This window comes from Triturus cristatus, chromosome 11, assembly GCF_964204655.1.
Source record: "Triturus cristatus chromosome 11, aTriCri1.1, whole genome shotgun sequence".
NCBI lineage: Eukaryota > Metazoa > Chordata > Amphibia > Caudata > Salamandridae > Triturus > Triturus cristatus.
In genome coordinates, this window is record NC_140594.1 from 717153613 (window position 1) to 717181132 (window position 27520).

General features: G+C 46.8%; 1 protein-coding gene across 1 annotated transcript in view; it reads right to left on the reverse strand.

Moving 5' to 3' along the window:
- The window catches only part of LOC146785368 (cilium assembly protein DZIP1L-like), a 346296-nt gene that overhangs the window by 193822 nt on the left and 124954 nt on the right, over positions 1-27520 (reverse strand). Inside the window, exon 3 of the mRNA XM_085633029.1 lies at positions 22549-22741. Coding sequence (XP_085489155.1) covers positions 22549-22741 — 193 coding nt within the window. The remainder of the gene's footprint in view (positions 1-22548; positions 22742-27520) is intronic.

The following is a 27520-nucleotide window of genomic DNA, read 5'->3' on the forward strand; positions in this document are numbered from 1 at the left end:
AACAGATTTAGTGGAGTGTCTTCTGGCCGATAATATAACATCCACTACATCCGGTGGGAGAGAGAAAGAATTCAGATTGCCCCATTTAGTCTCCAGGCATGAAGGTGCAGACTCTGGAGGTGGGAGTACAGAACCTGCCCCTGCGATTGCAAGAGGACGTCTGCCCTGAGAGGGAGATGGAGAGGAGGGTGCGATGAGACGTGAAGGAGATCTGTGTACCACACCCTTCTTTGCCAATCCGGAGCGATCAATATGACTTTGGCCATGTCTTGTTGAATCTTCCTCAGAACCAGAGGAATCAAGGGCATGGGAGGGAACGCATAAAGAAGCTGTGAGCTCCAATCTAACCGAAATGCTTCCCCCAGCGCTCCCCACACATTGGATACTGGAGACTGCAGAACGATGGGCAGTGCGTGTTTTCGTGAGTGGCAAACAAGTCCAACCAAGGAAACCCCCACATTGTCAAAATGTGATGGATCACCTCCGGATGAAGACACCACTCGCGATCAGCCGAGTATTGCCAACTTAGACTGTTCGCATGCACATTCAGCACCCCAGCCAGATGATTTGCAATTACACAAATCTGATGGCACTGATTCCAGGACTAGAGTCACAGAGCCTCTCTGCAGAGAGGATACAACCCTTCTCCTCCCCGTTTATGTACCACATCGCAGTAGTGTTGTCTGTCAGGACCTGAAATGACTGACCGCAAAGCGAGGGAAGAAAGGCCTTAAGAGCCAAATGTATTGCCAGCAATTCTAGAAGATTGATGTGAAACAATCTTTCCTCTGGAGACCAAAAGCCTTTGATCTCCAGATCCCCCAGATGAGCTCCCCATCCTAGAGTGGAGGCATCCGTTATCACTGTGGCCAACAGAGTAGGAGATTGAAATGGCTTCCCTTGACACAGGTTGCCTAGAACACTCCACCATAACAGCTCTTCTGCAGTATCTCTGGAGATTCTGACCACCTCTCTGAGATCCCCGTTGTGTTGAAACCACTACCTGCAGAGGCACCACTGAAGTGCCCTCATGTGCCTGTGTGCATGGTTGACCAATAGTATGTAGGAAGTGAACGAAAAGAGCAGGCATAGAACCTTCAGGACTGGAACAGCCACTCCATCTTGAAACATTGGAATCATAGCTTGATTGTCTAGATTCCTCTGAGGAGGCGGGAAAGCACGACTCACAGTAGTAGTTCTTCCCCTATGAACATGTTGCTCTGAGAGGGCACCAGGTGAAATTTGGGTACATTTATAAAAAAACACAAGTTGAACAACAGCCGTGTTGTTACTCGCAGATGATGAAGTACCATCTCTGGCGACTTTGCCTTGAGCAGCCAGTCTTCCAAACAAGGGAAAACAATAATCCCCAACCTTCTGAAGAGTGCTGCTACCAACGCCAACAACTTTGTGAAGACCCGCAGCATGGATGTAAGACTGAACGGGAGGTCCGCAAACTGATACTTTTGAGACCCCACCATAAAATGGAGATACTTCCGAAGTGACTCCAGGATGGGACTGTGAAAGTATGCATCCAATAAATCGATCGACACCATCCTGTCTTCAGGCTGCAGCACCAGTAGAATCTGAGGTAGGGTCAACATCTTGAATTTCTCCTGTTTGTGGTAAAAATTCAAGATCCTGAGGTCTAGGATTGGCCTCAATGGATCGTCCTTTTTGGGGATAGGGAAATACCGGGAGTAGCATCCCTGACCCCTTTCCTGCTCTGGAACAACCTACATCACACCTTTCTGTAGACAGAACCTCTTGATGCAGGAGGTCCTCCAAACATCAGCTCTGGCAAAGGGGGAAAGGAGGGGGAAACTCCCGGAAAGGAAGGGCATATCCATTTTATACAAGACTCAAAACCCAAAGATCTGCTGTAACAGATTTCCAATTTTGTAGAAAATGAGACACCTGACTTCCCACGAGTCCAACATGCTCTAAAATGGGGGCTCTAGAGCTGCTTCCCTGCCCAGCCAGTTGGGGGAACACGAGAGGAGGAGAAGGAGACTTGTTGGTGAGTCACCCCGCAGACGACCTCTACCCTTCCCTCTGTATCTTCTATATAGTGGGTTCACCTGTTGTTGCTGCCGCTGCTGTCAGGCCCAAAATGGAGCAGCCTTTCCAAAGCCCCAAAATCTTCGGTATCCAAAACCCTTAGGCTGAGATTGCAAACCTGGAGATCTAGTGGTAGCTCTACTGTTGTTAAAACGCTGTAGTGCTGAGTCCGCCTTAGTCCCAAAAAGTCTAGAGCCATCAAAAGGAAGATCCAAAAGTGTGGCCTGAACATCTGGAGAGAAACCTGATAATCTCAGCCAGACGTGCCTTCTAGTTGCCATTGAGGAACTCATCAACTTAGCAACAGAGTCAGCTGTGTCAAGCCCAGACTGAATAACCTGATGGGCTGCAGCGTGAGTGTCCGACAGCACATCTGCAAATTGGCCCAGGACATCCTCTGGGAGTTTACTAATCACTACCTTAGCCGAGTCCATCAACGCATTGACATAGCGTCCCAGTAGGCACATAGCATTAGTCGACTTCAAAAGCATATTGGCTGATGAAAATACCTTTTTCGCCGACTGCTTCACTTTTTTTGAGTCCCTATTCCCCGGAGTGGACGGAAAGGAACCAGAAGATTGCTTTAAAGAAGATGAAGCCTGAACCACCAAGCTCTCGGGTGAAGGGTGACTTGAAAAAAAGGCAGGATCCCCAGGCGCAACTTTGTAACGCCTTGCCACCATTCTGGATAAAACTGGGGCAGACATAGGTTTTTGCCATACTCCTAGAATGGGCTCCATCAAGGCCTCTTTGAATGGAAGCAAAGTTTTAATCAATGATGAGGGAGAGTGAAGAACCTCAGTCAGAATGTTTGATTTGACCTCTGCAGTGAACAACTGCAAATCCAGAAGGTCAGCATATTTCCTAATGACAGAATGATAGGAAGAAACCTCCTGAAAAGGAAGAGACTTAGGAGAGGAGAGTTCCCATTCTGGCAATGTATCCAGCCCACTAGCTTGCTCTTGGCATTCTTCCTCTTCCAGAAGCCTCTGTGCCTCCCTTCTTGACCTTATCTTCGGTATCGGCATCAGCGGCACCAGACGTGGTGCCGGTGACTTCGGAGCCCTTTAGGGATAGCGGGAGGTGCCACACAAAGTCAAGATGACGCCGGACCGGAGCCAGACTGTGCCAGAGAATAATTCATCCTTCCCTCCTGGGACAAAATCGGTGTCGAAAACCTCGGCGTCGGGTGAGGCAAATCCGGAGTCATTGGCATGAAAGGCATAAAAGGCGCCTGGACATAATGATGGGTAAGCCCATGTTGAAAGAAAGCAGTCCCATGAGACCACCAGGTGCACCGGAAGAGTTGGCCGCCCTCGCAAACATGCCATGCATTGCATCAAAAAATGTGAAGGATCCGTACCTGGAGCCGGAAAAGTTGGGTACAGATCCAGGACCGCCTGCTCAGGAACAGCCCAAGGTCATTAGGCTTGGTCTGGCGGCAGCACAGGAGACACTGGAGCTGGGGGCGAAGTGGTCGGAGGCAAAGAAGTTGCTTCCCTGGGTGCCGGAGAGTCCCTCGGAGCCAGAGAATGAGCCGAAGTCACCTACGGTGAAGGGTAAGGTGAGATCTCATCCTTCTGGTGATGCTGTAGGGCTGGGGACACCAACTTCGACGACTTGGCTTTGGAAGAGCAACGTCTGGAGCCATGACACAGTTTCTTCTTGTGTTTCCTCAATGACTTCGAAGTGTGTGGCGTCACCGACTTGGGCATCGACTTCGTCCTCTTCCAACCCCTCTTCTTCTGCTTTGCCCGGGCCATGATCAGTTTTGCTGCCCTCTACTTGAGGACCTTAGGGTTCATATGGCAACACCAAGAGCATCCCTCAACGTTGTGGTCAGACGACAGGCACCAAAGGCAATCATCGTGGGGGTCCGTGATGGACATATGTTCCCCGCATTCCCTACAAGGTTTAAACCCAGTTTATTTCTGAGCAGCCATCGCACTGCTGGTTGTATGTTGGAACAACGAGTTCCTCAACGACTCCCTAAACCACACGGTTTATACTATGACTGCGTTTCAACAACAATTTTTTTTACCATGCATTCTTTTACCATGAATTTTCGTGATAAAGGATTGCATGGTAAACCCAACCTCAAAAATTCTATTCCCAACCCCTCCCACTCCCTAAAATCTACCCCTTTCTCCCCCTAAAAATGTACACGAACCCCCACCCCCTAAAAACTAACACTAACCCCATCTACCCCCTAAAAACTAACACTAACCCCTCTCATTCCCTAAAATTTAACTTGAACCCCTCCCACTCCCTAAAAACTATCATGAACCCCCACCCCCTAAAAACTAATACGAACTCCCCACTCCCTTAAAACTAACTGCACCCCTTCCATTCCCTAAAAACTAACACAAACCCACCCCACCCCCTAAACTTGATCACAACACCCCAACCCCTAAAAAATAATATGAACCCCCACCACCCCTTCAAAACGAACACTAATCCCTCACCCCTTAAAATCTACCCCAAACTCCTCCGACCCCTAAAAACTAACATACAACCCCCCCCCAACCCCTGAGCCCCTCTTACCTCTACTGTTCCTCCAACACTCCAACAAACACTAGACTGTCCTAGCCTGAACCACGCACATGCATGGTTCAGGCTAAGTCGGTGTTTGTGCAAGTCGTTCGGCTTGTTCCAGAGTCATTGTTAAGGACGTTTCCCTGCACTGCTACAATTACAGACAACTGTAAAAATGTTAAACCACAAAGAAATGGAGAGTCCTAGAAAAACCATTGTACGTTGACGGCGCGGATAAAAGGAAACTGACGTCAGCATGCCGACGAGGTCTTCTTATGGCTCTGATGACGTCACGAGGAGTTTCGAGCGGAGCCGTACCATTGTGACCTCCTCATCTACGTGGGAGAGCTATGAAAAAAGTATCAGTGGAATGCTACGCAAGCGTTAATTCAAAAGGTGAGGAATGTTCAGGCAGATGAATCCATCAGAAAATATTCATGCAGAAGTGGGCTGTGCAGTGAACTGTACAAAGTTGGTACTGTGGCCTGCGGTACAGTTCATTGTCACCTCAATGGATTCATGCAGGAGCTTATTTGTAAGAACCTCCAAAATCCCAGAGCACTGCGTTGCGTTCCAACGAACTGCGGCCAGTCAAGTTCCTCGGATAGGCGTGATGTGTACTTGCTCACTACAATTCATGAAGAGAGCATTTACCAGGTCACAGTTTAGGGTCAGATGGCCTAAGTTCACAAGCAGAACTGTATACTTAATTGCAACAAGCACGTGGGCAGAGTGGCTAAGAATGACCAGGTTCTTCAGCCATACAATGCAAATCATAAAACTCACACTTGGTACAAGAAACTGTTTACCCACCTGATTGAGATGGCAATATATAATGTGTATGTTGTTTATCCTCAGACAACCACAGCAAGACGTATGTCTTTCCTTGACTTTCTGTTGTGCGTCACTGAAAGTCTTACTGCTAAAGAAGCAGCAGCTGCCACTTCATATGCTCTGGAGGATGTGTCAAGGCTGCAGGAGTGACACTTAGGTGATCACATTCCTGAAACAGCTAAACACACTTGACCATGTAATTGTTGTAAAGTCTGCTCTAAGCATGGAAAGAGGCAGGAGAGTTGTATTTACTATCCCAAGTGCCCATCTTACCCAGCCCTGTGATTTCCCAATTGCTTTATATTGTAGTATATAAAAGTGGAGTATTGGGGAAATTAACTGAGGTGGAGCTACCATTGTGTAACTCTGTCAATGGCTGTGCATGGATACCTACCCTCCGAAGGGCACTACTTCACTAGGCAAGCTGCAGTAGAATTTTTGTGCCTCTACTTGAGGAAATCATAGGCATGCTTATAGCATGCATGACATCTTTATCCACCATCAGAACATGGTTGGTGTTCTGTTCGCCGATTGACAAGTGCATTATAGTCCCCACACTGCACATAATGGTAGACGGGACCTAAGCAACATTGTCATGGCGTACCCTGTGTGGCAAAATTATAAAGGCTTGACTAGATTTTTGAGTGCTTTTTAGGGAACGTAAGTATTCAACACAAGGACTGCCCTGATTAGTGGTAGGCGAGAATTTCCGTTCGGCTCGCGGAAATTGCGACATTTCGACATTTACGCATTCCGCGCGGAACGCGAAAATGTCGAAACTTCCACGATCCGCGACCGGAACGGACATATGCAGGTGCAGAACAGGATTCATTCTGGCACGATGCTCCTGTCACAAAAATTAAACATCAACAGGAAGCACTTACAGATATAAATAAAGCAGGTGCCCGAGTTGGAGCTCAAATTCAGTAACGCATTAATCAGCACAAAACATTCGGGAGTAACTAGGTCGAGGCTGGGCAGGTGTGCTTTTCTCCCCTCATCTACCGTCAAAAATTAGCTGTGATCCTCAATGGAGCTCTGTGCATCCACGACTTTCTCGAGCTCAACCCCCGTGTTGCTCCTGACGCCATGAGGTTCTGTCTCCTTGTCGTCTGCTGCTCTGATCGGTCTCTGGCCCTTTATAAACAAGTGGCATGTGAACTGCATGGAAGCCCCGCCACACACACCAGCGGTGGGTATCGTCTTCCCGCCCTTTCCCCCACTATGATGGACAGCTGACTCACGGAACCCCGGGGCCCGTCGGCGCCGTGGCAACATTAAAGACACACATGGTCACTGTAGACAACTCTTCTGGCCCTTTACACAGCTGTAGTGTAGGAAAAGCACTATATATTTACCCAACGAGGTAGCACTTACTGATTAGCCAGTAGAAAGTACTCCGAGTCCAGTTATCTTATCTCTCCCGTCAAAAATTTGCTGTGATCCTCGATGGAGCTCTGTGCATCCACGACTTTCTCGAGAGCAATCCCTGTGTAGTTCCTGACACCAGGAGGTTCTGCTCTGATCGGTCTCTGGCCCTATAAACAAGCGGCTTGTGAACTGCATGGTAGCCCCACCACACACACCAGCGGTGGGCATCGTCTTCCCGCCCTTTCCCCCACTATGACGGACAGCTGACTCGAGGGCACCCAACCGGAAGCACTAATCTCTGCGATCTCGCGAAATATCGCGTGATCGCGGAGATTTTGTGCCGTTTCGCGATATTTGGCGAAAGGCACTTCCGGTAATTTCGCCCACCCCTAGCCCTGATTGCCCATGAGAACCAGAGTAAGAGTAACAAGTCAATGAAATGTCCCACGGAACTTATTGACCAAAACTTCTACTTGCTTTGAAAGTATGCAAAATCAATTAGTAACTTGTATCATAAACCAATGTTAGTGAAAAAGGGTACAGGATACAATATCGTGTGTGATGATTGTTTTCACATCTTTGATATTGTTTATGATACAAGTTAGTAATTGAGTTTTCACACTTTCAAAGCAAAAGTAGTAAAGTAGTGTCGGTGAATAAGTCCCAGAGGATGTTTGTTTGACTTATTAATTTTTGGGAACTTAGGCAGTATTCCCCACCATGTTTGCCTTAATTTCAACAGTAGACATGCTCGCTCAGTTCGAGGAATGAGCCCTCAGAAAGCATACTCGGACACTCCCAACTTGCATCCACAAACTAGAAGAAGTTGGTTTTAGCACAGTAAGTGCGCTGAAGGAGCATGAAAGACATGGTTTCTTGAGCTTCAAGTAGCTTAGGACGGAAGTCATTAGTATAGGTTCACTTGAAAAGTATACAGGTTTAGTCAGGACTCTTATGAGGATAAAGACGTGAACAGGTAAGAACAGGCGTGCTTTCACAGGGATATTGTATAGGTAGAAGGCAGACAGTAAAGGTAGTACAGATACACATGCCATCACTTCATCTTCACCTACAGATTCAAACCCATTGGCGCCGCACTCACCCTGATATTGAATTACTGCCTCACTAAACTAAGCAGATGACTCCAACCATACAGAACGCAGCAGGCAGCCTCCTCCCTCAACATTCCACCACGTACACACCTGGCACTTGAAACAGCTTCACTGACTCCCAAACCACTCACATTCAAAGTCTTACACAGAAGTGGCCCAGCATACCTCAATGCCGCCTTAGATTTTAGAAACCTTGCAGACACCTTTGCTCAGCATAGGCGGCACCACTGCAAGCAGAATAGACTTCTCCTAATCGGTTCCAAAGGGCAGAATGACCTGCCTCCACACATAAGCGCTGTATCTAAAATTAGTGCATTCCACATGAGCCTGAACACTTGGCTATTCGACTAGGTTACACCATGGACCACTCCTCACTGTTCGTGCATCAGCAACAGGATACCTCTCCCGTTATAGTGCGTTTTACAAAATATTCATACCATTACAAAGAACTCTGCACCCAACATTACATGTATGAGTTAAATTTTGACCTGCTTTCTATGTTCGTCCTCTGTCAGAACTTACTGGCACATGCATCAACAATGCCATTTGCGATTCCTTAATAGCGAAAAATAAGGATCCGTTAATAAGGAATAGCAAAAGGCTATGCATGTAGAAATCGCTTACAAAATAGCGATTTCTAAACATTCCTTAATTGCTACTCGCAAATTGCGAGTCGCAATTAAGGAATACCTCCCCATTGATTCCTATAGGCCTAGAGGCCCATAGGAATGAATGGGAAGACTTTCTCAATTTGCTAATCTCAATTAGAGAATCGCAAATTGCTCATGCTATTTCAAGGGTGCCAGGGTGTCAAAAAGACACCCTGTTGCACCCCTGAAATCTGCATATGAATACATCTTGCACACACACATGCCCCAAGGGCATGTGTGTGTGTAAAATGGAACTTTGAAAAATGCACTTTAGTGCATTTTTCAAAGTTTTTGCAAATTACCATGAAGTTCAACTTCATGGTAATTTGCTCCCCCTATTAGCGAAATCGCTAATTTTTTAACTTTCATGCATTGCATTTAAGGAATCTCAATTTGGGATTCCTTAAATGCAATAGCAATTTAAGGAATCGCAATTTAGAGATTCCTTAAATTGCGATTTTTGCATTTGGGATGATGCATCCCAAATGCAAAAATCCCAGTCGCAAAGGGGCAGATTCTGAGAATCTGCCCGTTTGCGACTGGTTTTTGCTTTGATGCATGTGGGCCAATGTAGGTGTTCAATTTGCTGTAAGATAAGTGCATAACATTCACAACACTGCACAGAACGGTGAATGGAACATATGCTAGGTTCTCACAGTCTATCCTGTGTCTCAAAAACTACCATTCTCCATAGTTTATGACGTTCTCTTTACGAAACGTCGGCAGTATTAACCAGCATGTTTGCCTTAGTTTCAAAGGTAGATATACTCACTCAGTTTGAGGAATGACACCTTGGAGGAATTCTCTGACACCCCCAACTTGCATCCATAAACTGGGAGGAGTTAAATTTACCAAAGAGTGCGCTAACGCCACATGTAATGCATGGCTTCCTCAGCTTCACGTGCCGGCCATGGGACCCATTAATAGAGGGCCACCAGGCATGCGTTTGGGTAATGTTCAGAAAGAAGGAGGCAGTTACGTGACAGATGGTAAAATGTAGTCAAACTCATTCCGTCCTGTGGAATATGAATGTGATGAGCCCTAGCATGGCGGTGGTATGTTGATGTGAATGCACTGATGGGGCCTCTGTCCAGCAGTATGAAAGTCTTGTGTGTGGCATGTGATTGGACCATAAGGCTGTTGGTGCCTTGAAGTGGCTTTATGGCTCACGTTCAGAAGTCTTGGTTTCAATATTCAGATACTTTGATAAGTATTTGTGCTTTAAAGCCAGTATTTCTGGAGGTGCTAAAACTAATGTTAGTGGTGGATGAACTTTAACAAAGATGCTGTTGAACTTCGGTTTTAAAGCCAGAGACACAACGGCAAGCGAGGTGCCTAATGAGGATGCTCAAATTGATTCCCCTAATAGCAGTTTTAGCTGCATCAAGGGTGAAGTTTATGGTGGTGCTGGAAAGTATCTTGCCCTCTGTGACCAGCTCCTGGTCACGCTGCCTATATTGGTCAGGGAGGTACTGGAGGAGTTCCTCAATTCTGTCCCAGTGGCTCGGTCATAGTGTGAGAGTAAGCCAACGGAGTTTGCAAATCTCTATTGTGTGACTGATTGCAGTCATTATCTTGAATGCTGCATCAATCTTTTTGCTTTCTTTTTCAAGAAATGCAGCAGCAGTCACCAGTTCCTTGAGAACTGGCAAGTTTCTGCTCCGTGTGAACAACCAAGGAGTTCGGAACAACCTGGCTACAGATGTAGTGGGGTTGCTAGGCAAGGGGTTGTATTTTTTATCAACCCTAGGCATGATGACTCTAGCTTTAACTGGCTCCTTAAAGGTGTTAGACGCAGGCTTGAGTACACCCTTGAGCATACGGAGAAACTGCAGGGTGCGCTGTGTTTTGGAAAGAGTTGTGCGCATGTCTACGTTATGGAAAGGAGCAGCAATATGAATGACCTGGTGATACAAGGTAGTGTAGGGGAGGATTTGGCTAGGTATCAACTTTATAGGTGTCCCACAGGTCACCTCCTTGCTCAAGCTCATACAGGGATTCATACCCATCTGCAGGGGATGAGGGGCTATCCCTGCCACCAATAAGAGGAGTGTTAGAATCCGGGTTCTGTGGTTGGCACAGGTAGGTACTTGTGTCAAGCAGGGAACCTTTCCTCTAGTCAGGGTAAGGGGGTACACTCCAACAATAACCCCTGCTCACCCTCTAGGTAGCTTGGCACGAGCAGATAAGGCCTATCTCAGAGCGTTCAGGTTAAGCATTTGTGAACACACACACAGTAACTCAGTGACAACCCCACAAATGGACTCCACACTGGGATATAGAAAAATAATACTTTATATATATGGTTTAGGCTTAGCACAAGACCAGATAACGTGTAAACGGCCCTCAATACTTATTAAACAAAGAGTTCTTGGTTTTAGCGTAGTTTTACAGTTCTGTGCGCTTCGTTCCTGTCCGTACGCTTCGTAAGCGGTACAAACTGCTTGGGAACGGGTCTCACACGCACTGTAGGCGCTTCGGGATGAAGCGTACACCCTACGGTGTGAACAGGCACAGTACCTTTACTTGGTGAGTTCGCCACGGATGCTGTGCTGACATCAAGCGCGATGTACGGTGCGTTGCCCTCCTGGTGCGATCCGTACTACGGTACGTTAGACCTTGGACGTGCAGGGCTTCAGGGGACGGTGCGTAGGTACGGTGCGTTCAATGTTCGTCGCGGCGTTCGCACCGTACCATGAGATCGGCAATCTTGATTCGAAGCGCTGGATACAAGCGAACAGTACGCTCCGCACAGGGGAGACGTACGCAACTACTGTACGCACCGCAGCCTTTCCAAAGCAGAGGAAAAGAGCGTACGCCGGCAGTACGGTTCGTAGGGGACAGTAGCAAGTACGGTTCGCAGTCCTTCCGTTACGGTGCGAGCTACGGCTCGTAGGGGCCTGGTAGTCGCGTTGCTCAGGCCGGACGATACCTTCCTTTGCGGTGCGAGCTACGGCTCGTAGAGGGGCCTTAGTCACGTTGTTCGGGACGGACAGCGGGATACCAGCTTTCAGGGGGTACGCTGCGATCAGCGAGACGTACGCAGCAGTTCGAGTCGAAGATGCGGGGAAAACGGTCCGTTTTCCAAGGCGATCTCACAGCGGTGAAGTCCACTGGTCCTGGGACTTCGTTCAGGGGGCAAGCTCACTCACAAGCCCTTGGAGATCTCTCAGCACAAGTCAAATAAAAGTTTCTTGAGTCTTTTCTTCCTCTTCTTCAGCAGCAAGGCAACCACTGCAGGCCAATCCCCCAGGTCAGGGACAGTACTCCTCCATGCAGCTTTTCCAGTTCCTTCAGGTTGGACAGAGGTTTCTTCTTGGCAGGACAGGATCTAGTTTCTTAGGAGCAGGGCTCCTACATTTATACCACAAATCCTTTGTTTTCTCAGGCCAGGGGGGCCCTTGCCTAGTTCAGTCAAGTTCTGGAGCACTTGGTTGATGCGATGCAGGCTTCTTCTTTCAGGATGCAGGGCAGAGCTATCAGACGCTCCACAGGGGGCAGAGCCAGCATTGTGGTGGCAGAGCACAGCCCTATTCAGAGTCCAGGTGTACACCTCCCATCCATCGATATGTCAATCTTCCTATTCACCACCAGGCTACCTAGCCCTGCCCATCTGGGTTTCCCCAGCCCTGTCACTCACACAAGCCAGACAGCAGATACACATCACGCAGGGGCGGGCTAAAATGGTTAGGCAAGCAAAGGCCAAGTGGCATTTGCAAACGCAGAATATTAAAATAAACCTTACTAAAAGATGTACCTTATTATTCTGAGTTCAGGCATACTAAACTCGATTTTCTACCATGTTCCCTGGGTCTGTTAGGATCATAGGATGTAACAATCTTAACAGCCCATTCTGGCCTATGAGAACAGGGTAGCCTTACAATAGTGAAAAACGAAAATGGCTGTAATTCACTATTAGAACATGCCACACACATCAGGGCTTGTCCTACCTTATGCTACAATGCACCCTGCCCTTGGGCCTACCATAGGGGTGACTAACATGAAGTTAAGGGAAGGTTTAGGGACTGGCAAGTGGGTGCACTTGCCAGTCAGCATGTCAGTACCAGACTGCACGCAGGTTCTGCAATGGCAGACCTAGACACATTTTCCCAGGCCGCTTCTGTGGGTGGCACAACCAGTGCTGCGAGCCCACCAGCGGCATTTGTATTTACACGCCCTGGCACTCCTGGTGCACTTTACTGGGGTCTGATAGTAAACCAAATAAGCCAATCATGGAATCCAACCAACATATACATTTTACATAGGGAGCACTTGCACTGTGGCACTGGTTGGCAGTGGTACAGTGCTCTGAGCGGCCAACACCATAAAAACACATGAGGCACCGCAACAAAAAGTGGAAGGGAGACTCACGCCAAGGTGCTAGGTCTAACAAGGAGTGTTGTGAACCCTCTGCAGAAGGTAGTAGATGCATTGTGATGCACCAGGGGGCAGGAGGGGTGGAGGCAGAGAAGGAGGAAGAAGATGTGGCGGAGCTGGGGCGCGTACAGGAAATGGGCTAGTGCCCCTGTCCAGATGTTTCTGGTGCTTTGGAATAGGTCAATCAATCAATCAATCTGAATTTGCAAAGCGTGGCAAATCACCCGTGAGGGTCTCAAGGCACTGGAGTTACTAGCTGATTCACAGAGCCCTGTGCTTTCGAACAGCAGGTTTTGAGTCCTTTCCTGAATTAGGCAGTCCTAAGGTGCAGCGGAAGGTCTTTCCAGGCTTGGCTGCCAGGCAGGAGAAGGAGCGCCCTCCGCTGTTGCTTCGACGGATACGGGGGGTGTCTGCAAGGAAGAGGGAGGCAGAATACAGGTATCTGGTCAGTTGCTTGAAGGTCATTTTTCGTTGATGTATGCTGGTTCTTCACTGTGCAGAGTTTTGTATGCGTGGGTCAACATCTTCAATGAGTATCACTTCTGGATTGGGAGCCAGTGTAGCTTCTTGAGGTGCGGTGTGATGTGTGCTAGTCTGAGGAGGTCGAGGATGAGTTCTGTATAGCCTGTCATCTCTTCAGGAGGCGTGCAGTGATTCCTACGTAGAGTGTGCTCCCATAGCCCAGCCTGCTCATGACGAGGGCCTGCATGATGGTCCTTCTGGTATTGACTGGGGGCTACCTGGAGATCTTGTAGAGCATGCACAAGGTGTGGAAGTGGCTGATAAGGAACCGTGTTCACCTGTTTCTTCATAGATAGCATGTTGTGCAAGATGATGCTGAGGCTGCCGGCGTGAGTCGAGGTGGGTCAAGTTCAGCAGGCCACTACGCGTCATTCCATGGCGAGGTGTTGGGACCAAAGATGATGACTTCCGTCTTCTTCATGTTGAGCATGAGACAGTTGTCTTTCATCTATTCAGTGACGTTCATCATACATCTGTGGAAGTTGGCTCTAGTGATGGAGGGTTCTTATGACAGTAAGAGAATGAGCTGGGTGTCGTTGGCAGAGGAGACGATGTTGAGTCCGTGCGATCTGACGATGCTGGCCAGGGGGTCATGTACGTATTGAAGAGGGTGGGGCTGAGGGATGATCCTTTGGATGATCTTCTTGGGTTCTGAGGTGAAAGGTGGGAGACGGACTCTCTGGGTTTTTACAATGATGAATGGGGTGATCCACTTGAGGGTGTCTCCCTGGATTCCGATGTGGTGGAGTCTATTGATCTAAATGTGATGGGAGATGATGTTGAAGGCAGCTGGCAGGTACAGGAGAATGAGCGCTGCTGTTTCGCTACGGTCCCGGAGGGCCTTGATGTCGTCTGTAGCAGCAATCAGGACTGTCTCAGTGCTGTGGTTGGCTCAGAACTCAGACTGAGAGGGGTCCAGGAGGTTGTTGTGTTACAGTTGTTTCGTGAGTTGTTGGTTGATGGACTTTTCAAGTACCTTAGCTGGAAAGGGGAGCAGGGAGATGGGTCAGTAGTTCTTTGGTTCTGTTGGGTCGGTGGATAGTTTCTTCAGGAGGGTCCTCACTTCAGCGTTTTACCAGTCCTCATGGAAGGAGGCCGAGATGATGGAGGCGTTCAGGACTTTCTTGAGCTTGTCGCCAATTGTCTTGCTCCCGAGGTTGAAGATGTGGTGGGGACAGAGGTCAATGGGTGCTCCAGAGTGTACGGAGTTCATGATGGAGATTGTTGTGAGAGGTTATCAATAGGTGAGCAGGTGTTCTGGGTTTGTGTTCATGGGAGTGACCAAGGTGATACTGTTGGCATCACGGGGGGTTGGGGTTTGAAGCTTTCGTAGGTGGCTGAAATCTTGTTGTGGATAAGTCCACCATGAGGTAACACAGGTCTTGGGATAGGTTGATGTCATTCTCTGTGGCTGCGGTGTAGGATAACTCCTTCACAATGCCGAAGGTTTCTATGCGGTCTGCTAGGGCTTTCTTTTTTGTTTCTTTCAGGAGGCGGTGGTACTGACTGAGAGCTGTCTTGAAGATGGTGGGGTCTCCTGTCTCTTTGCTGGTGCTCCATTTCCTTTCTAGTTGCCGGCAGTTGGGTTTGGTGTATTTCAGCCCCTCTATGAACCAGCTGGCTCTTTTGACAGGTCCTTTGGGTTTGGCTCGCTTGGGGGGCATGGGTGATTGTATCAGTGCATTCTGTGATCCATTGGGAGAAGTTCTTTGTAGCATGTCCTGAGATGGATGTTGTGTCTGGGAGGTGGGAGTTGAGTGCGTTGTGCAATTGTGCTTCTGATGTCTTTTTCCAGTTTCTGTGAATCTTGTTGGTGGGTGGTGCTGTTGCTGGTAGGTCCTGATGGGCTGTGAGATGTAGTTGTACTTCACTCTGTCACTGGACGTGAAAATGGGGTCAAGCATGTGCTCAGCGATGTGGGTGTAGTCTGTGACAAGTTGCTTGAGGTCGATGTTGCTCATGCTTTCCAGGAGGTCCATTATGTTGGTGTTGCTGGGGTCGTCGAGGTGGAAGATCAGATCCCTTAGAAAGATGTAGTGCTTGGAGTAAATGGCGATTGGGGCGATGAGGTCAAGGATATCGTTGCAGAAGCTGGGGCATGGTCTTGGTCGTCTGTATGCAAGAGTGCATCTGATGGTATTTCTTTCCATCTGTGTGAAGTTGGAAGTTGATATGCTCCCTATCGGGGTTAAGTCAGCAGAGGAGGCTGTACAGAAAATTGTATCCTTGTAAATGGTGGCAACTCTAGTAGCCTTCGGGAAGGCCGATGGCGGTGTCTGGCACGGAGGCGGGGTTCTGCCAGGTCTCTGTGAGGAAGATGATGTCTGGGGTGAGAGCAGGTATGGGCTCAAAGGCAATCTGCTCCTGAAAAGTGAGTTTCCTCTTCCGCAGACAAGTGTTTTACACCTTAGGATGCAACTTAGTGGATATCTTCTTAGTATGTGGGTAAACAAAGAGTTTCTGTTGTGCATCGAGTTACTTTTGCAAACGCTGCAGAATCGACTGCTCATAGTCATTGGATACTGCCATTGATGGAGGCTTCAGTGCTGAGTGGCTCCACGCTGAAGGACTTTTTGGAGTTTAGTGAGTTCTCGGTGCCCAGACTGTCTCTAATATGGATATAGGCTTTGAAGCCAAGCTGGGTTTTAGTGACGGAGTTGACAGGACAGTGGGCGTCAAAGACGACCGTGGCTTGTGTTGGACCTTGAGCACCAGAGGAGGGAGTGGTATTTGCTGCAAGTCTTCGCGTCGGTGTCAACCATTGACCGAAGGCAGTGGTGGACTGTACATCTCCTGATTAGTCACTGGTCTCAACAACTGACCCCCACTGGGGCGGTGCGAGGCCTGTGCATGGTGTTTGTGTGCCAACACGGAGTGGAATGCTGTGCTCATAGTCAAAGACTTGGAGTTCTGCTGAGCCTCCGGATGGTCTTATGCCTCTGACTGAGATTGGAAGCTGGCTTACGGACTGAACTGGAGAGGTTTGGCTCCGGATAGACCAACCTCCAACACTTCCTTAATGTCTCGGTCTCCAAAGATGTCAGGTGAGTTATCCATTTCCTGGCACTGCACAGCCGTTGAGACTCCGATCATTTCAATATCTCGAGAGATTTCATGGAGCAGAAGTCAAGGCAGGCCTGACACACTACCTCTTCATGTTCGGGGGAAGAGGCGGAGTTTACAGACCTGGTGGTGGTCGGCCCAAGAATATTTAGAGTGGCACTGGGGGCAGTATTGAAAGGGAGTGCTTTCTATCACTGTCCTCTCATTTTTGCCTTGAAAAGATCAAAGATGCAGACGCGTTGACCCATGGAAGGCAAGGCCCAGAGGACGGTTGCCCATTCAATCTCTGTCGTTGAAGCCAGGCGAATACAAAGACCAAGAGAAACGTGTGCTTTGAAAGTATTTTTCCATACCAACGGGAGAGGATAGACCAAAGAAGTTCGACGACAAATACCAAAAGGCGTTCAGAGGGAGGTCGATCAGTAAATAAGTCCAAACCCAACATCAGAAAAAAAATACAATCTAACAATGCAGCTGAAGCCCTTGCGCATTAGCAACCATAGGAGGAGTTATTATACCTTGTGACGAGAAGACTTTTTCAAGGAAAAACAAGTTCAAATATCCAAACCCAATACAACCAAACATGTCACAAACAGAGACAATTCCGAATCCAGCCACTTGATGGCAGAATAATGCACAACATGTGAATCCAGAAAAAAATCCCATGCTAAATGTGTGCTGACTCGTGGCCCCAGACTGTGGGGCAGATTTATGTTCCCTGGCGCATCCCTGCAAATCAGCATGGATGCGCCAGGGAAGATGCGTCACGCAAGTTTGCCCTTGCGCCACCGCATTTACAATGCGGTGCATCGTGGCACAAGGACAAGCAGATACGTGACGCATCTGCCGGCGTAAGGTTGGCGCAGTGCTGAAGTTGCGTCGCAAGCGCGACGCAACTCCAGCACTGTTCCAACCTACCCTATCCCTAACATGGTGCGTCAAGCCTTACGCCTGCTTCAAGCAGGTTCAGGGTTTTGACGCATCAGCGTTGGGAAAGTGACTCAGTGAAATCTTATAGATTTCACTGAGTCACTTTTCAGGGGCGTTCCTGTGACGGAACGCCCCCCCCTGTGTCGAAACGCCCACGTGAAACCTGATGCAGGTTTCACGTGGCGCAGGGCTTGACACCGTGACGCATCTCCATAGATGCGTCACGATGTAAATGGGGCAAAACATGGCGCAGGGTTTACGCCGCCGCTGCGTCACAAAAGTGACGCAATGGCGGCGTAAAAGGGGCGTAAGTCCCTCATAAATCTGCCCCCTGTATGCTTTGATGGGAGACGCAAAATGTGAATGAAAATTTAACAAGCAAATATATGTAGCATGCTTAACAAAAGCCCCTTTATGTATATTATGTATGAAGTTTTTGAAAAACAATAATATGTTGGGAAAAAAAACTGTATCAAAGGCTATACCTAAAAAGAGCTCACTTTCTTCTAGCAAGTACAAAGTTCTAGTAAGTCATGGGCTGAGCATGGTTCCCACATCCAGGGACACAGGAGTTATGCTGCAACTGGAATCCTTGTAAGAAAGAAGGAATGAGTGGGAAAGAGGGTAACAGGGAGCACAAGCGAAACTGTGCCAAAGGAAGAAAGGGTGAGAGAGAGAAAGAAACACTAAGAGCAAATGAGAGAGAGGGTGTGTGAGCAAAGCAGCAGCGAGCAAGCAATAGAAAAAGAGTATGAAAGAGTAAGCAAGAGAGAAAGAGCAGGAAAGAGATGGGCAAAAGTGAGACAAGTAGAGAGAAAAGAGAAAGAAAGATGGGGCAAAAGTGGTAGCCGTGGATTGAGAGAGTAATAAAATAAAAAGAGAGAAAGTGAGTTAGTAAGACAAAGAGAGGTGGTGTTTACATTAGTGGAATATGCCACGTGTGATACTGTGGTACAAAGTGATAGAATTTGCTTTGTCCACAGCAAAATGTCTTGCCTGAAGAGATAAAGCAACAAAGATTAAGCACATATTTACAGTAACTCGATTCCAAGAACAGGTCTAGCTAAACCATCACAGAGAACAATATAAGGTCCCTTGCCTGAATAGGTGCACTCATGCTGTTGTCAGATCACTTTCAGATGTCCACACATCAGACAGGGGCTACTGGGCCTCAACTGTGGTGGTTGAGGTTGATTGCCATTGGTTTCAAAGCAAAACAAAATACTAGACAGCTCAATAGTGTTATGAACCCCAATGCACCTCAATATAGGCCTAGGTAGTTACACAACCTTTTACCTATATCTGTCCTACCATTGTTCTGCATAACGGGCTTGGCTCTGACCTTTTACCTAGTTAGGTGCTACATCACTGTCCTGTGATTTTCTAAAAAAACTAGCCTCATGTGTTATGCATGAAGAGACTCAGTATCACAGCAGGATTACCATCTTCTGCATAATATCTCTGTATAAGAGTCACCTCTGTTGTCATTCTTGCCCGACATGCCCATAGTGTACTTCTAGCTAGAACCTCTGAGGGTACCATTTGGGTATATAAGCACTACATCTTCACTGGGCAACCATGAGGAGAAAGACTTCCATGCTGACACGAGATGCTGAGGCCCTTGCAGGCAGTGGTCTGACATCCCTTGCAGGGTGTCCAAACCAAAACAGGGTCCTTCACTCTCCCACATCAGGTAATACGGTTGTCTCTATCCTAACGAGATTCCTAGCGAAACACCTACATATAAGCTGGGTACATTTAGGTACATCTAGTCAGGGTTTGCATCGTAGGAGTACACATCATTACTGTTATGTATCTATATACTTGCATATTTTCATTGTTTTAGCACTATGGAAGAATTCTACCTTTTCTTTACTCTACTGATGCTCATAACAGTATATATCTGTTTATATCTAAAGGTTGTTGTAGCACACGTATTCTATAATAGAATGACGCTGGTTCAATATATGCTTATTGAAAACGTCCCTACCGTTTATTCTGTGTATCTCTCTGAGACAAAGTGAGCATGAGTGACTGAGCAAAAAGTACTGTACCGTTTCCACAGTCCTTGAGAGGTCAGGGTTGTCATGTTCGATAGTTGCCAGAAACTATTCGCTCCTTGGTAAGAGGGGCTCATAGTGGCACTGTAAGCTAGCTGATCTACAGACTAACATATACCGTGGGGATGTCTGGAGTCAGTCTGGACACCAATAACTTAGTTTATGTTATCGAAATGCGCAGATCCTATATAGATTTGTAAGAACTACACGACAATAGGATTCCCAGTTACAGGGTTACCTTCTTATTCATTATCTTTAGTGAGGTGCACCCTACATACTTTAGGAGATTTTCCTAATGCTGACAGCCCCCGGTGCACAGGAAGTAGAGTTCGCTAGGGCAAAAGTCCTACGTTTGTATGGCAGAGTTCTTTAGCAATCTCTGTCCAGTCCCAGTTAGGCCCAGCTTTTAACTCTTCACTAAGTGCACAAAGTAATTCCAACTGAATGCCTCTAAATTCACAATTCACTTCTTATTGTAGCGTACAAGTATACTTCTCTTCAATAAGGTCAGAAATGTATTGTATAAACAAGAGGTGAATTTGCAGGCAATCTTCCCCTGACAAAGTAAATGGGTGGCCACTAATTCACATCTCCTATAAAAATGGGGACAACTTGGACTAAACAGAAGAGCCTACGGAGACAGCCATCAAACCTAATAATGTGCTGCATGAGTGGTCAATGTATAAATGAAATAAGTTACACGTTTGTCAAGTAGTGTTCAAGCTTCCTGACTAATGATATGACTAGCGTGTTTATTTGAGCTAACAATAATAATAAAAACCAGACTGCCTGCCCTATGGTGCAAACATACGCTATGGAAACCATGGAACCAGAATTCTCTGTGTGCCAGACTTAGTGAGTTCAAGGCTACTAAAAAGGACAATAGCCTGAAGCTAGGCCGAACTGCCTAGATGTATATTGACATCACCTAGTTGTTTTTCAAATGTAAAAATCACTTTGGGTGATACTTTTTCATTAACAGACTCTAGCGTAGGTAATTATAGAAACCTCCTATTTTATTTGTGGCGGTCTTCATAGCATGTATGGTATACTAATATTTAAATAATATTCCCCTCAGCGTTCTGTTTTCACTTGTATATCTTGTGATAAATCTGAGTTTACCACTTCCATTCTGTTCTTTCTTCATATGAACAAATAGAGTATTCCTACTTTGAATATGACTTAAGCCCTATCCTTATTCTTCATCTGTGGGCCATATGCTACTACTGCAGCTCTTTTTCACCATAATTAATGTTTCCAGAAAAAAGTCAGATTTTCTAGAAAAAGTATGCCATGCTCCTCATCTCACCATAAAGTGCACTCACAATAAATCTGAGTGGAGGACATGCTCTCAAAACTGTTATTTTGCAATTGCCAATCTCCTATGAATAGCGACAAATTCAAATAATTCACTTCAAATATAATATACACACAAATCCAAATCAAATGTTACATTTAGCTATCCCCCTTTGAGCATATATTTATTCACCTACGACTATAGTTCCAGAGTTGGGACCATTACGTATCCCTGAGGTTAGCAATTGCTAGTTGGGAGCTAGGCAAGTTATTTGGTTGTAAAGCAGTGCATACAGGAGTCATGAAGGTTTTGTTAGGAGGCAACATAGCAGCATTGCTTATGGTGTCTTATGATGATGAAAGCTGTAAGGAGATTGAAAACCACTTGAAAAGCATTCTACTTTACTTGGCAATTTATAAACATATTTAAGTTACGGCTGAGATTTCCAAAAGCTGTTGAGACTGGAACGGGATTGTTGAATGCAAGATGTGCACATTCACTTTTCTGTACATTCTCTAGGCACAAACTCATTCCATCAGGTTTGTTTTCACCACTAGTACATTTCCTCTTGTGAGAAGCTCACTTCTGATTTTCGCCTCATGTTTCTGCCAACGTGCCACATTATGGCCCAGTATGTCATAGCTTGTCACAGTCCAGTGTAACTCACACTTCAAATATTGGAACTCACTTAGGGCCATATGTAGGTAGGTAAATACCGGTCGGTAACGGCCGAAATTCGGTAAATAATCCGCTACCGACCGGTATTTAGCTAATTGAGATGTAGGGGGCATATTTCAGGATTCGGTAATTTACCGAATCGGTAAAATTACCGATTCGGTAAAATTACAGCGAATCCTGAAATGATATGTAGGAAACACTCTAATGAGTGATGAGTAGGAATTAGGATTCGGTATTTACCACCAAATATAGGTTGGTGATAAATACCGAATACCTTGCAAAACGTGATATTTTGCTGATGTACAAGTGCCATGTGGCAGACATACATGCCCTTAGGGCATGTATGTGCGCCACATCTGCACACATGGACGAATCAGGGGTGCAACAGGGTGTCAGTGTGACACCCTGCCACCCATGATACTGCCTCCCTCATTACCGATTCGGTATTTACCGAATCGGTAATGGTAACTGGCTTCCCATTCATTCCTATGGGCCTCCTGGCCCATAGGAATCAATGGGAAGGTATGCCTCATTACCGAATCGGTAAATACCGATTCAAAATTACCGACTTTTTCCGAATCGGTAAATTTTACCGAATTTTTATCTACATCTCATTTACCGATTCATAAATACCGAATCGGTAAAATTCGGTATTTATGAGTCGGTAAATGTGAAGCTACCTACATATGGCCCTTAGTCTCCTCTCTCCCTCTGGCAATATTGTGGTGATTGCTTTTGTATGTTTTATCATTTTTGCAATCTCCAGATGTATTTTAGTTGATTTGTTATAATTTGTTGTATTCTTATTGTTTTGTGATGTATATTGGATATTTGTATTGAATATTTTACATTTGGATCATCTTTTATGTTTTTTGATATGTTTGTATTTTGTGTTTCCATTTTCAATCAAAATAAAAAAATTAAAAAACACAAAGTGCCACATTATGTCTGCCAAGAGGATTTGAAGCAGGCTTTGAAAGGTAACTATTTGGAGAAGCATTGCAGGCCACAGACTGATTGGTATGTTTCTCTACCGTCTCTTGTCCCATGTAACTTACCGGATTCCTCAAAACGCTGGAGAGGCATGCTACTGTCGCCTCCCTCCAGCAGCTTCACTTTCCGTGCGAACTCTTTAGTTAGCTCTGTCCTCAGGTTAGTGAATTCTGGGTATTTTACGGCCTTCTGTTGCTGCTCGTTTCGGAGATTGGCTTTCAAGTTTTGGAAAGTCTCATCGGAGATTCCATGTCGAATCTGAAACAGAAAAGACATTTCTTTGTAATGTACTAAGTCAGCCCAAAAGATCAGCAAAGCAGTTTTCTACAAGTGTATTGAGTCTGAATGTAGAATGCTTAATTTGTGCTTGAGAAGCGTATAATGGGGAAGGCCTACCTAAATTCTCAGAAATTACAACAGACTAATATTTATTGAGGCACACTGTGGGACGTTGGCTCTAAAATAAGTACGCTGTGAGGAGAGTCCAGTGGAATTCCTATTGATTTTCAGAGTAAAAAACAGATCATTCTTATGCTCTCTTTTGTGGTAGTGTCGGCGCGCAGTTAGGCTTATCAGAGGGTAGTGCTATGCATTTGTGGTACTCACACAGGTAATACATGAGACGCACACTCAAAAAAAACCCAAAAAACAAAGACCAATTTAGAAAAAGAACACTTCTATTTATATATATTGTGATTCCAAGAACGTCATTTGCAAGTAAGCACTTTTTTGGTTATCAACATTTACAGGTAATGTAATGTAATGTCTTTACGCACAATGGACTTTCTATGGGGAGAAGACAAGTATGCATACAAATATTTACAGTCAGTTTCTGGGGGTCTCCTCCAGAACTTACGGTCGTAGTGGGCCAAGGTCCAAAGTACCACCAGCAAATTATCGTTACCTGTCCTGGTTCGGCCGGGTGCAGGTCAGGATGGTAGCTGTACGCTCTTTGGAGAAGGGGGGGCCATCTAGAAACAGGCTGAAAAGGGGGATTTGGGTATAAGTCCAGGAGCTCCGAAAGAGGGGCTTGGGGCACAAGTGTTCTGGGAACAAGGGACCACATTTGGTTCGTCAGTACCCGGGCTGGGCGACTAGGGTGCAGAGTAGGTAGGCCGGCTGGGCTCAGTGTGCAAAGGAGGCCCTCGTGGTTGCGGTCTGGCAGCTTGAGGGGGCAAAAGCAAGACAGCTGGCTCACTCACAAAGTGGGTCTCAGTGATGCTGACGTTTCCCTACGGCTGCTCAGTAGTGGTGCACTGAGAATCCGAAATGGACTCGCACTGCTGGTTATTGGTGCAGTGCATCCGGCACCCCAGGAAGTGGTGCTGCACGGCTCCGGTTGGTCCTGGTGTCTTCTGATTGGGTGGGGAGACAGATCTGACCCTCCAGAGCACCGGTACCACTTCTCGGTCGGCTGCAGCATTGTCTGGGCCATGGAGATGCAAGGCAGTGAACCGGTCTCTGCTCTTCGGTGCCTGCAGACTGCAGGGGAGTAGCTCCTCTACCCCAAGGGAGATTGTTGGTGATTTTCGAAGAGCTTGTAGGCCACCCTGGTTTGTGGGAGTTCTTGAGCTGCAGGGTGAGCCACTCTGTCGTGATTGTCCAGAGAGTTGCAAGTGTGCAGGGTTTGTGCAAAAAGTTTACAGCTCACCTTTAGTTCTCTCTGGGCAGTGACTCTTCTTTGTACTTTTCTTGATCTGTCGAATCTAGGTTCTTGGGCTCAGGGGTCCCACCTAAATACTCAATTTAGTCTGTTAAGGAGAATGACGGGTAGTAGCCAATAGATTGGCTACCTTTAGGATGTCTACACCCTCTATATGACCACTTCCTGTACAATTGGCCATAACCCTGTCCCTAGAGGATCACATTCCGACAAAACAAGGTGGTCGAGTTTGAAATATGGTGTCAACATCAGGTAGCCCACCTTAGGAGTGGTACTAGTGTTGGCCACACCTTCTATCTGGTTTTCCCACCTGTCTTGCCGCAAAAAGTAGGGCCGGGACAGGGGGCTTGGCATTGCCGATATCTGAAGAGGTCCGAGTTGCATTACAAACGTATAGGAATCCTTTGAAGCTTCCTGCCGTGGTATGCACATCCTGCTTTGAGGGGGTGTAAACACCTCTCCGCAGAGCAGGCTTTGTTCCTGACCCCTGAGACTGCGGGCTCTCACCTCCAAGGGGTCAAAAACTCTTCTATGGTGGAAGGCTGGTACAGACCAGTCAATCAACACAGTAGTAGTCGGTAGGTTTTCAGGGGGCACCTCTAATGTGCCCCCTTGGTGCATGTATTAATCAATCCATAACTGGCATCAGTATGGGTTTCTGAATACAAGCCCCCCCACTTCCCCATGAAAGAGGATGAGATTAATCTTTCCCAAGAGAGTCTTCTTTGTGTAAATGGAGAACCTGAAAAGGCCATCTGCATTGGCTTGGTCAGTCCCAGGTCTGTGTTCCACTACAAAGTCCATTCCGTGTATGGAGAGGGACCACCTCAACAACTTGGGCTTTTTACCTTTCATTTGCATCAGTCATCCAAGTGGCCTGTGGTCGGTTTGGACAAGAAAGTGAGTACCAAACAGGTATGGTCTCAACTTCTTCAGGGACCAAACCACAGCAAAGGCTTCCCTCTCAATGCCACTCCAACGCTACTCTTTGGGGAGTATCTTCCTGCTATTAAAAGTAACAGGCTGGGCATGGCCATCATCATTGTCTGGGAAAGGACAGCTCCAATCCCATGTTCAGAGGCATAAGTCTGCATTATGAACTGCTTTGAATAATCTGGAGCTTTAGGAATGGGGGCAAAGGACATTGCTTCTTTCAGTGTGTCAAAAGCCTTTTGACATCTCACTGTCCAGTTTATTTTGATTGGCATCTTCTTGGAAGTAAATTCTGTGATGGGTGCCACAGTGATGCCATACTCCTATCCAATCAAGCCAAGGACTGCCCTGACTCTGACTTTGGTCTAAGTTGTTGGAGCTTCCCAGTCCAGAATTGTCTGGAACTTGGGCTGTTAAGGTTGAAGTTGGCTACAAGGTGGCCCAAGTATACAACTGTGTGTCACAACCATGCGTAGATAGCAGGTGGAAACACATACATAACATTGGGTATGGTTAAACAAGTGATTTTTTGCATGTGTAATAGGAACTACATCTCCCAGAACACCTAGTGGGAGGAACACTCTGTTAGCACCAATCACAAGACTATATCAGCTCTGCCTGCGAAAGGCCTGGTGCTTGTCAACTTTTTCAAGTCGACATACAGTGAGAACTTGCCTTGCTACATCCGCGCGGGAGCGCTTTCCTCGAGACTGCTATATTTTGTATGATACTCCCCTTCGAGAGTATAACTGTTAGTGAAACACCCACGCTGGGGCGCAATCGGAGTTTGGCGGTTTGGTGCTCCCCAGCACAAGTTTTCCATTATTTTTGCAAGCATACGCGTTGGTGCGCATTCAGCGATTGAGCCATTGAAAGGCTCAGTTAATGTTACCCTGGTTCTTTTTCTTTACACCGCGCTGGAGCGCATTCAAACTTTTACCGCGCTGGAGCGCGTTCACGCTAGAAAGGCATATTTTTTTTTCCGAAGGCACAAGGAGGGAAGACAGTACGGCAGTAGCACAGGAGCTCTAGCCCCTTTTTTTTGCACATCGAAACCTCAGATGGAAAGAGGAACTTTCATCTACAGTCTGCCTCGCTACGCCGAGGCCGACGTACAGTCACAAATCAAACATTGGAGCCGAGTAAAAGTTCTGTGAAAAGAACAGAGCGTAGGAATTATCTATGCAGGTCCAGCTATGTACATTTTTGTTCAAATTCGTTTTGTGCCTTACTCTTCAACTAAGGAACTATATACAAAGACTTGAGTGTTTTCCTAGCAAGGAGTGCTATCTCCTTATCTCATATTATTGAGGGCATATTTATTTCTTTTGTTTATTTTTGTTTTTTCTGTTTTGCTTATGGATGATTGTGGGAATGTGGAAGTAAGTGCTTACACATTGTGCTATATTGTTATTACACATACAAACATATGTAGGTTGTGCAATGTGTCTTTCTTTTGTCTTGCTGCAGGGAACACGGACCAGACAGCCTGAGTAGAGAGAGTAGGGCAGAAATCCTACAATCCGAGGATGATCGCTCATGTGTTTGCCACTGCCACATCTTTATAGTTTCTTTTGTCCCCTTTTTTCCCTTTCCTCCACATTGGTGTTTCTTTTTTGAGTGATAGATAAGTACTCACTGGACATTCCATGACATGGGATAGGGTTTAATAGTAGCCTCATACATCGCCCCTGCTGTACCTGGGACCTAAGGTTAGTGGTTTCAGCTGCGGTGCGTCCATTAGATCGTTGGGGCGCAGCCCCCCCGCCCGCAGCTCCCTCGGCGTCTTTGAACTTAAGTAAACTGAATCAGTTTACTTAAGTTCAAAGACGCCGAGGGAGAACTGACAATCATGTCAGTCAGCATGACGTCGGACCGCCCACCCCCTTCAGAGTCTGAAGGGGGTGGGCGGTCCGGCATCATGTTGACTGACATGATTGTCAGACGGACTAGGGGCAACAGGCAGCAGCACAAGTGCGCATGAGTGGGGAAGGTGAGCGAATTTTCGCGCAGAGCCCAGTCATGCGCACTCGTGGCTGCTCTGGCTGGCGCATGCCCATTAGGAGAGCGAGGGTTGAGCAAAGGCTCAAATGTCGGTCTCCTAATGGGCAGGCAGGTGAGCAGTAACCGTGCCCCAAGCCAAACCTGGCGCTGCTGGCAGTGCCAGGATTGGCTGAGAGGGGCTGTAGGCGCCAACAGACCCGAGGCGGCGCGGACCTGCTCAGGACCTCAGGTAGGATTTTTTTAAATTTATTTTAACAAAGTGGCCCTTGGGCTCAGGGAGGACATGGATGTCTGTAAGCACTGAGGATGCTTAGCGAGCTACTGTGGCAATGCTTTATACAGACTATTCTAGCAGGCAATATACAAAAGAACAAGAGTACAACATCTTGTCAACTGATATACATGAAGGCCAGAGCACTACTAAATACATCGAGAAT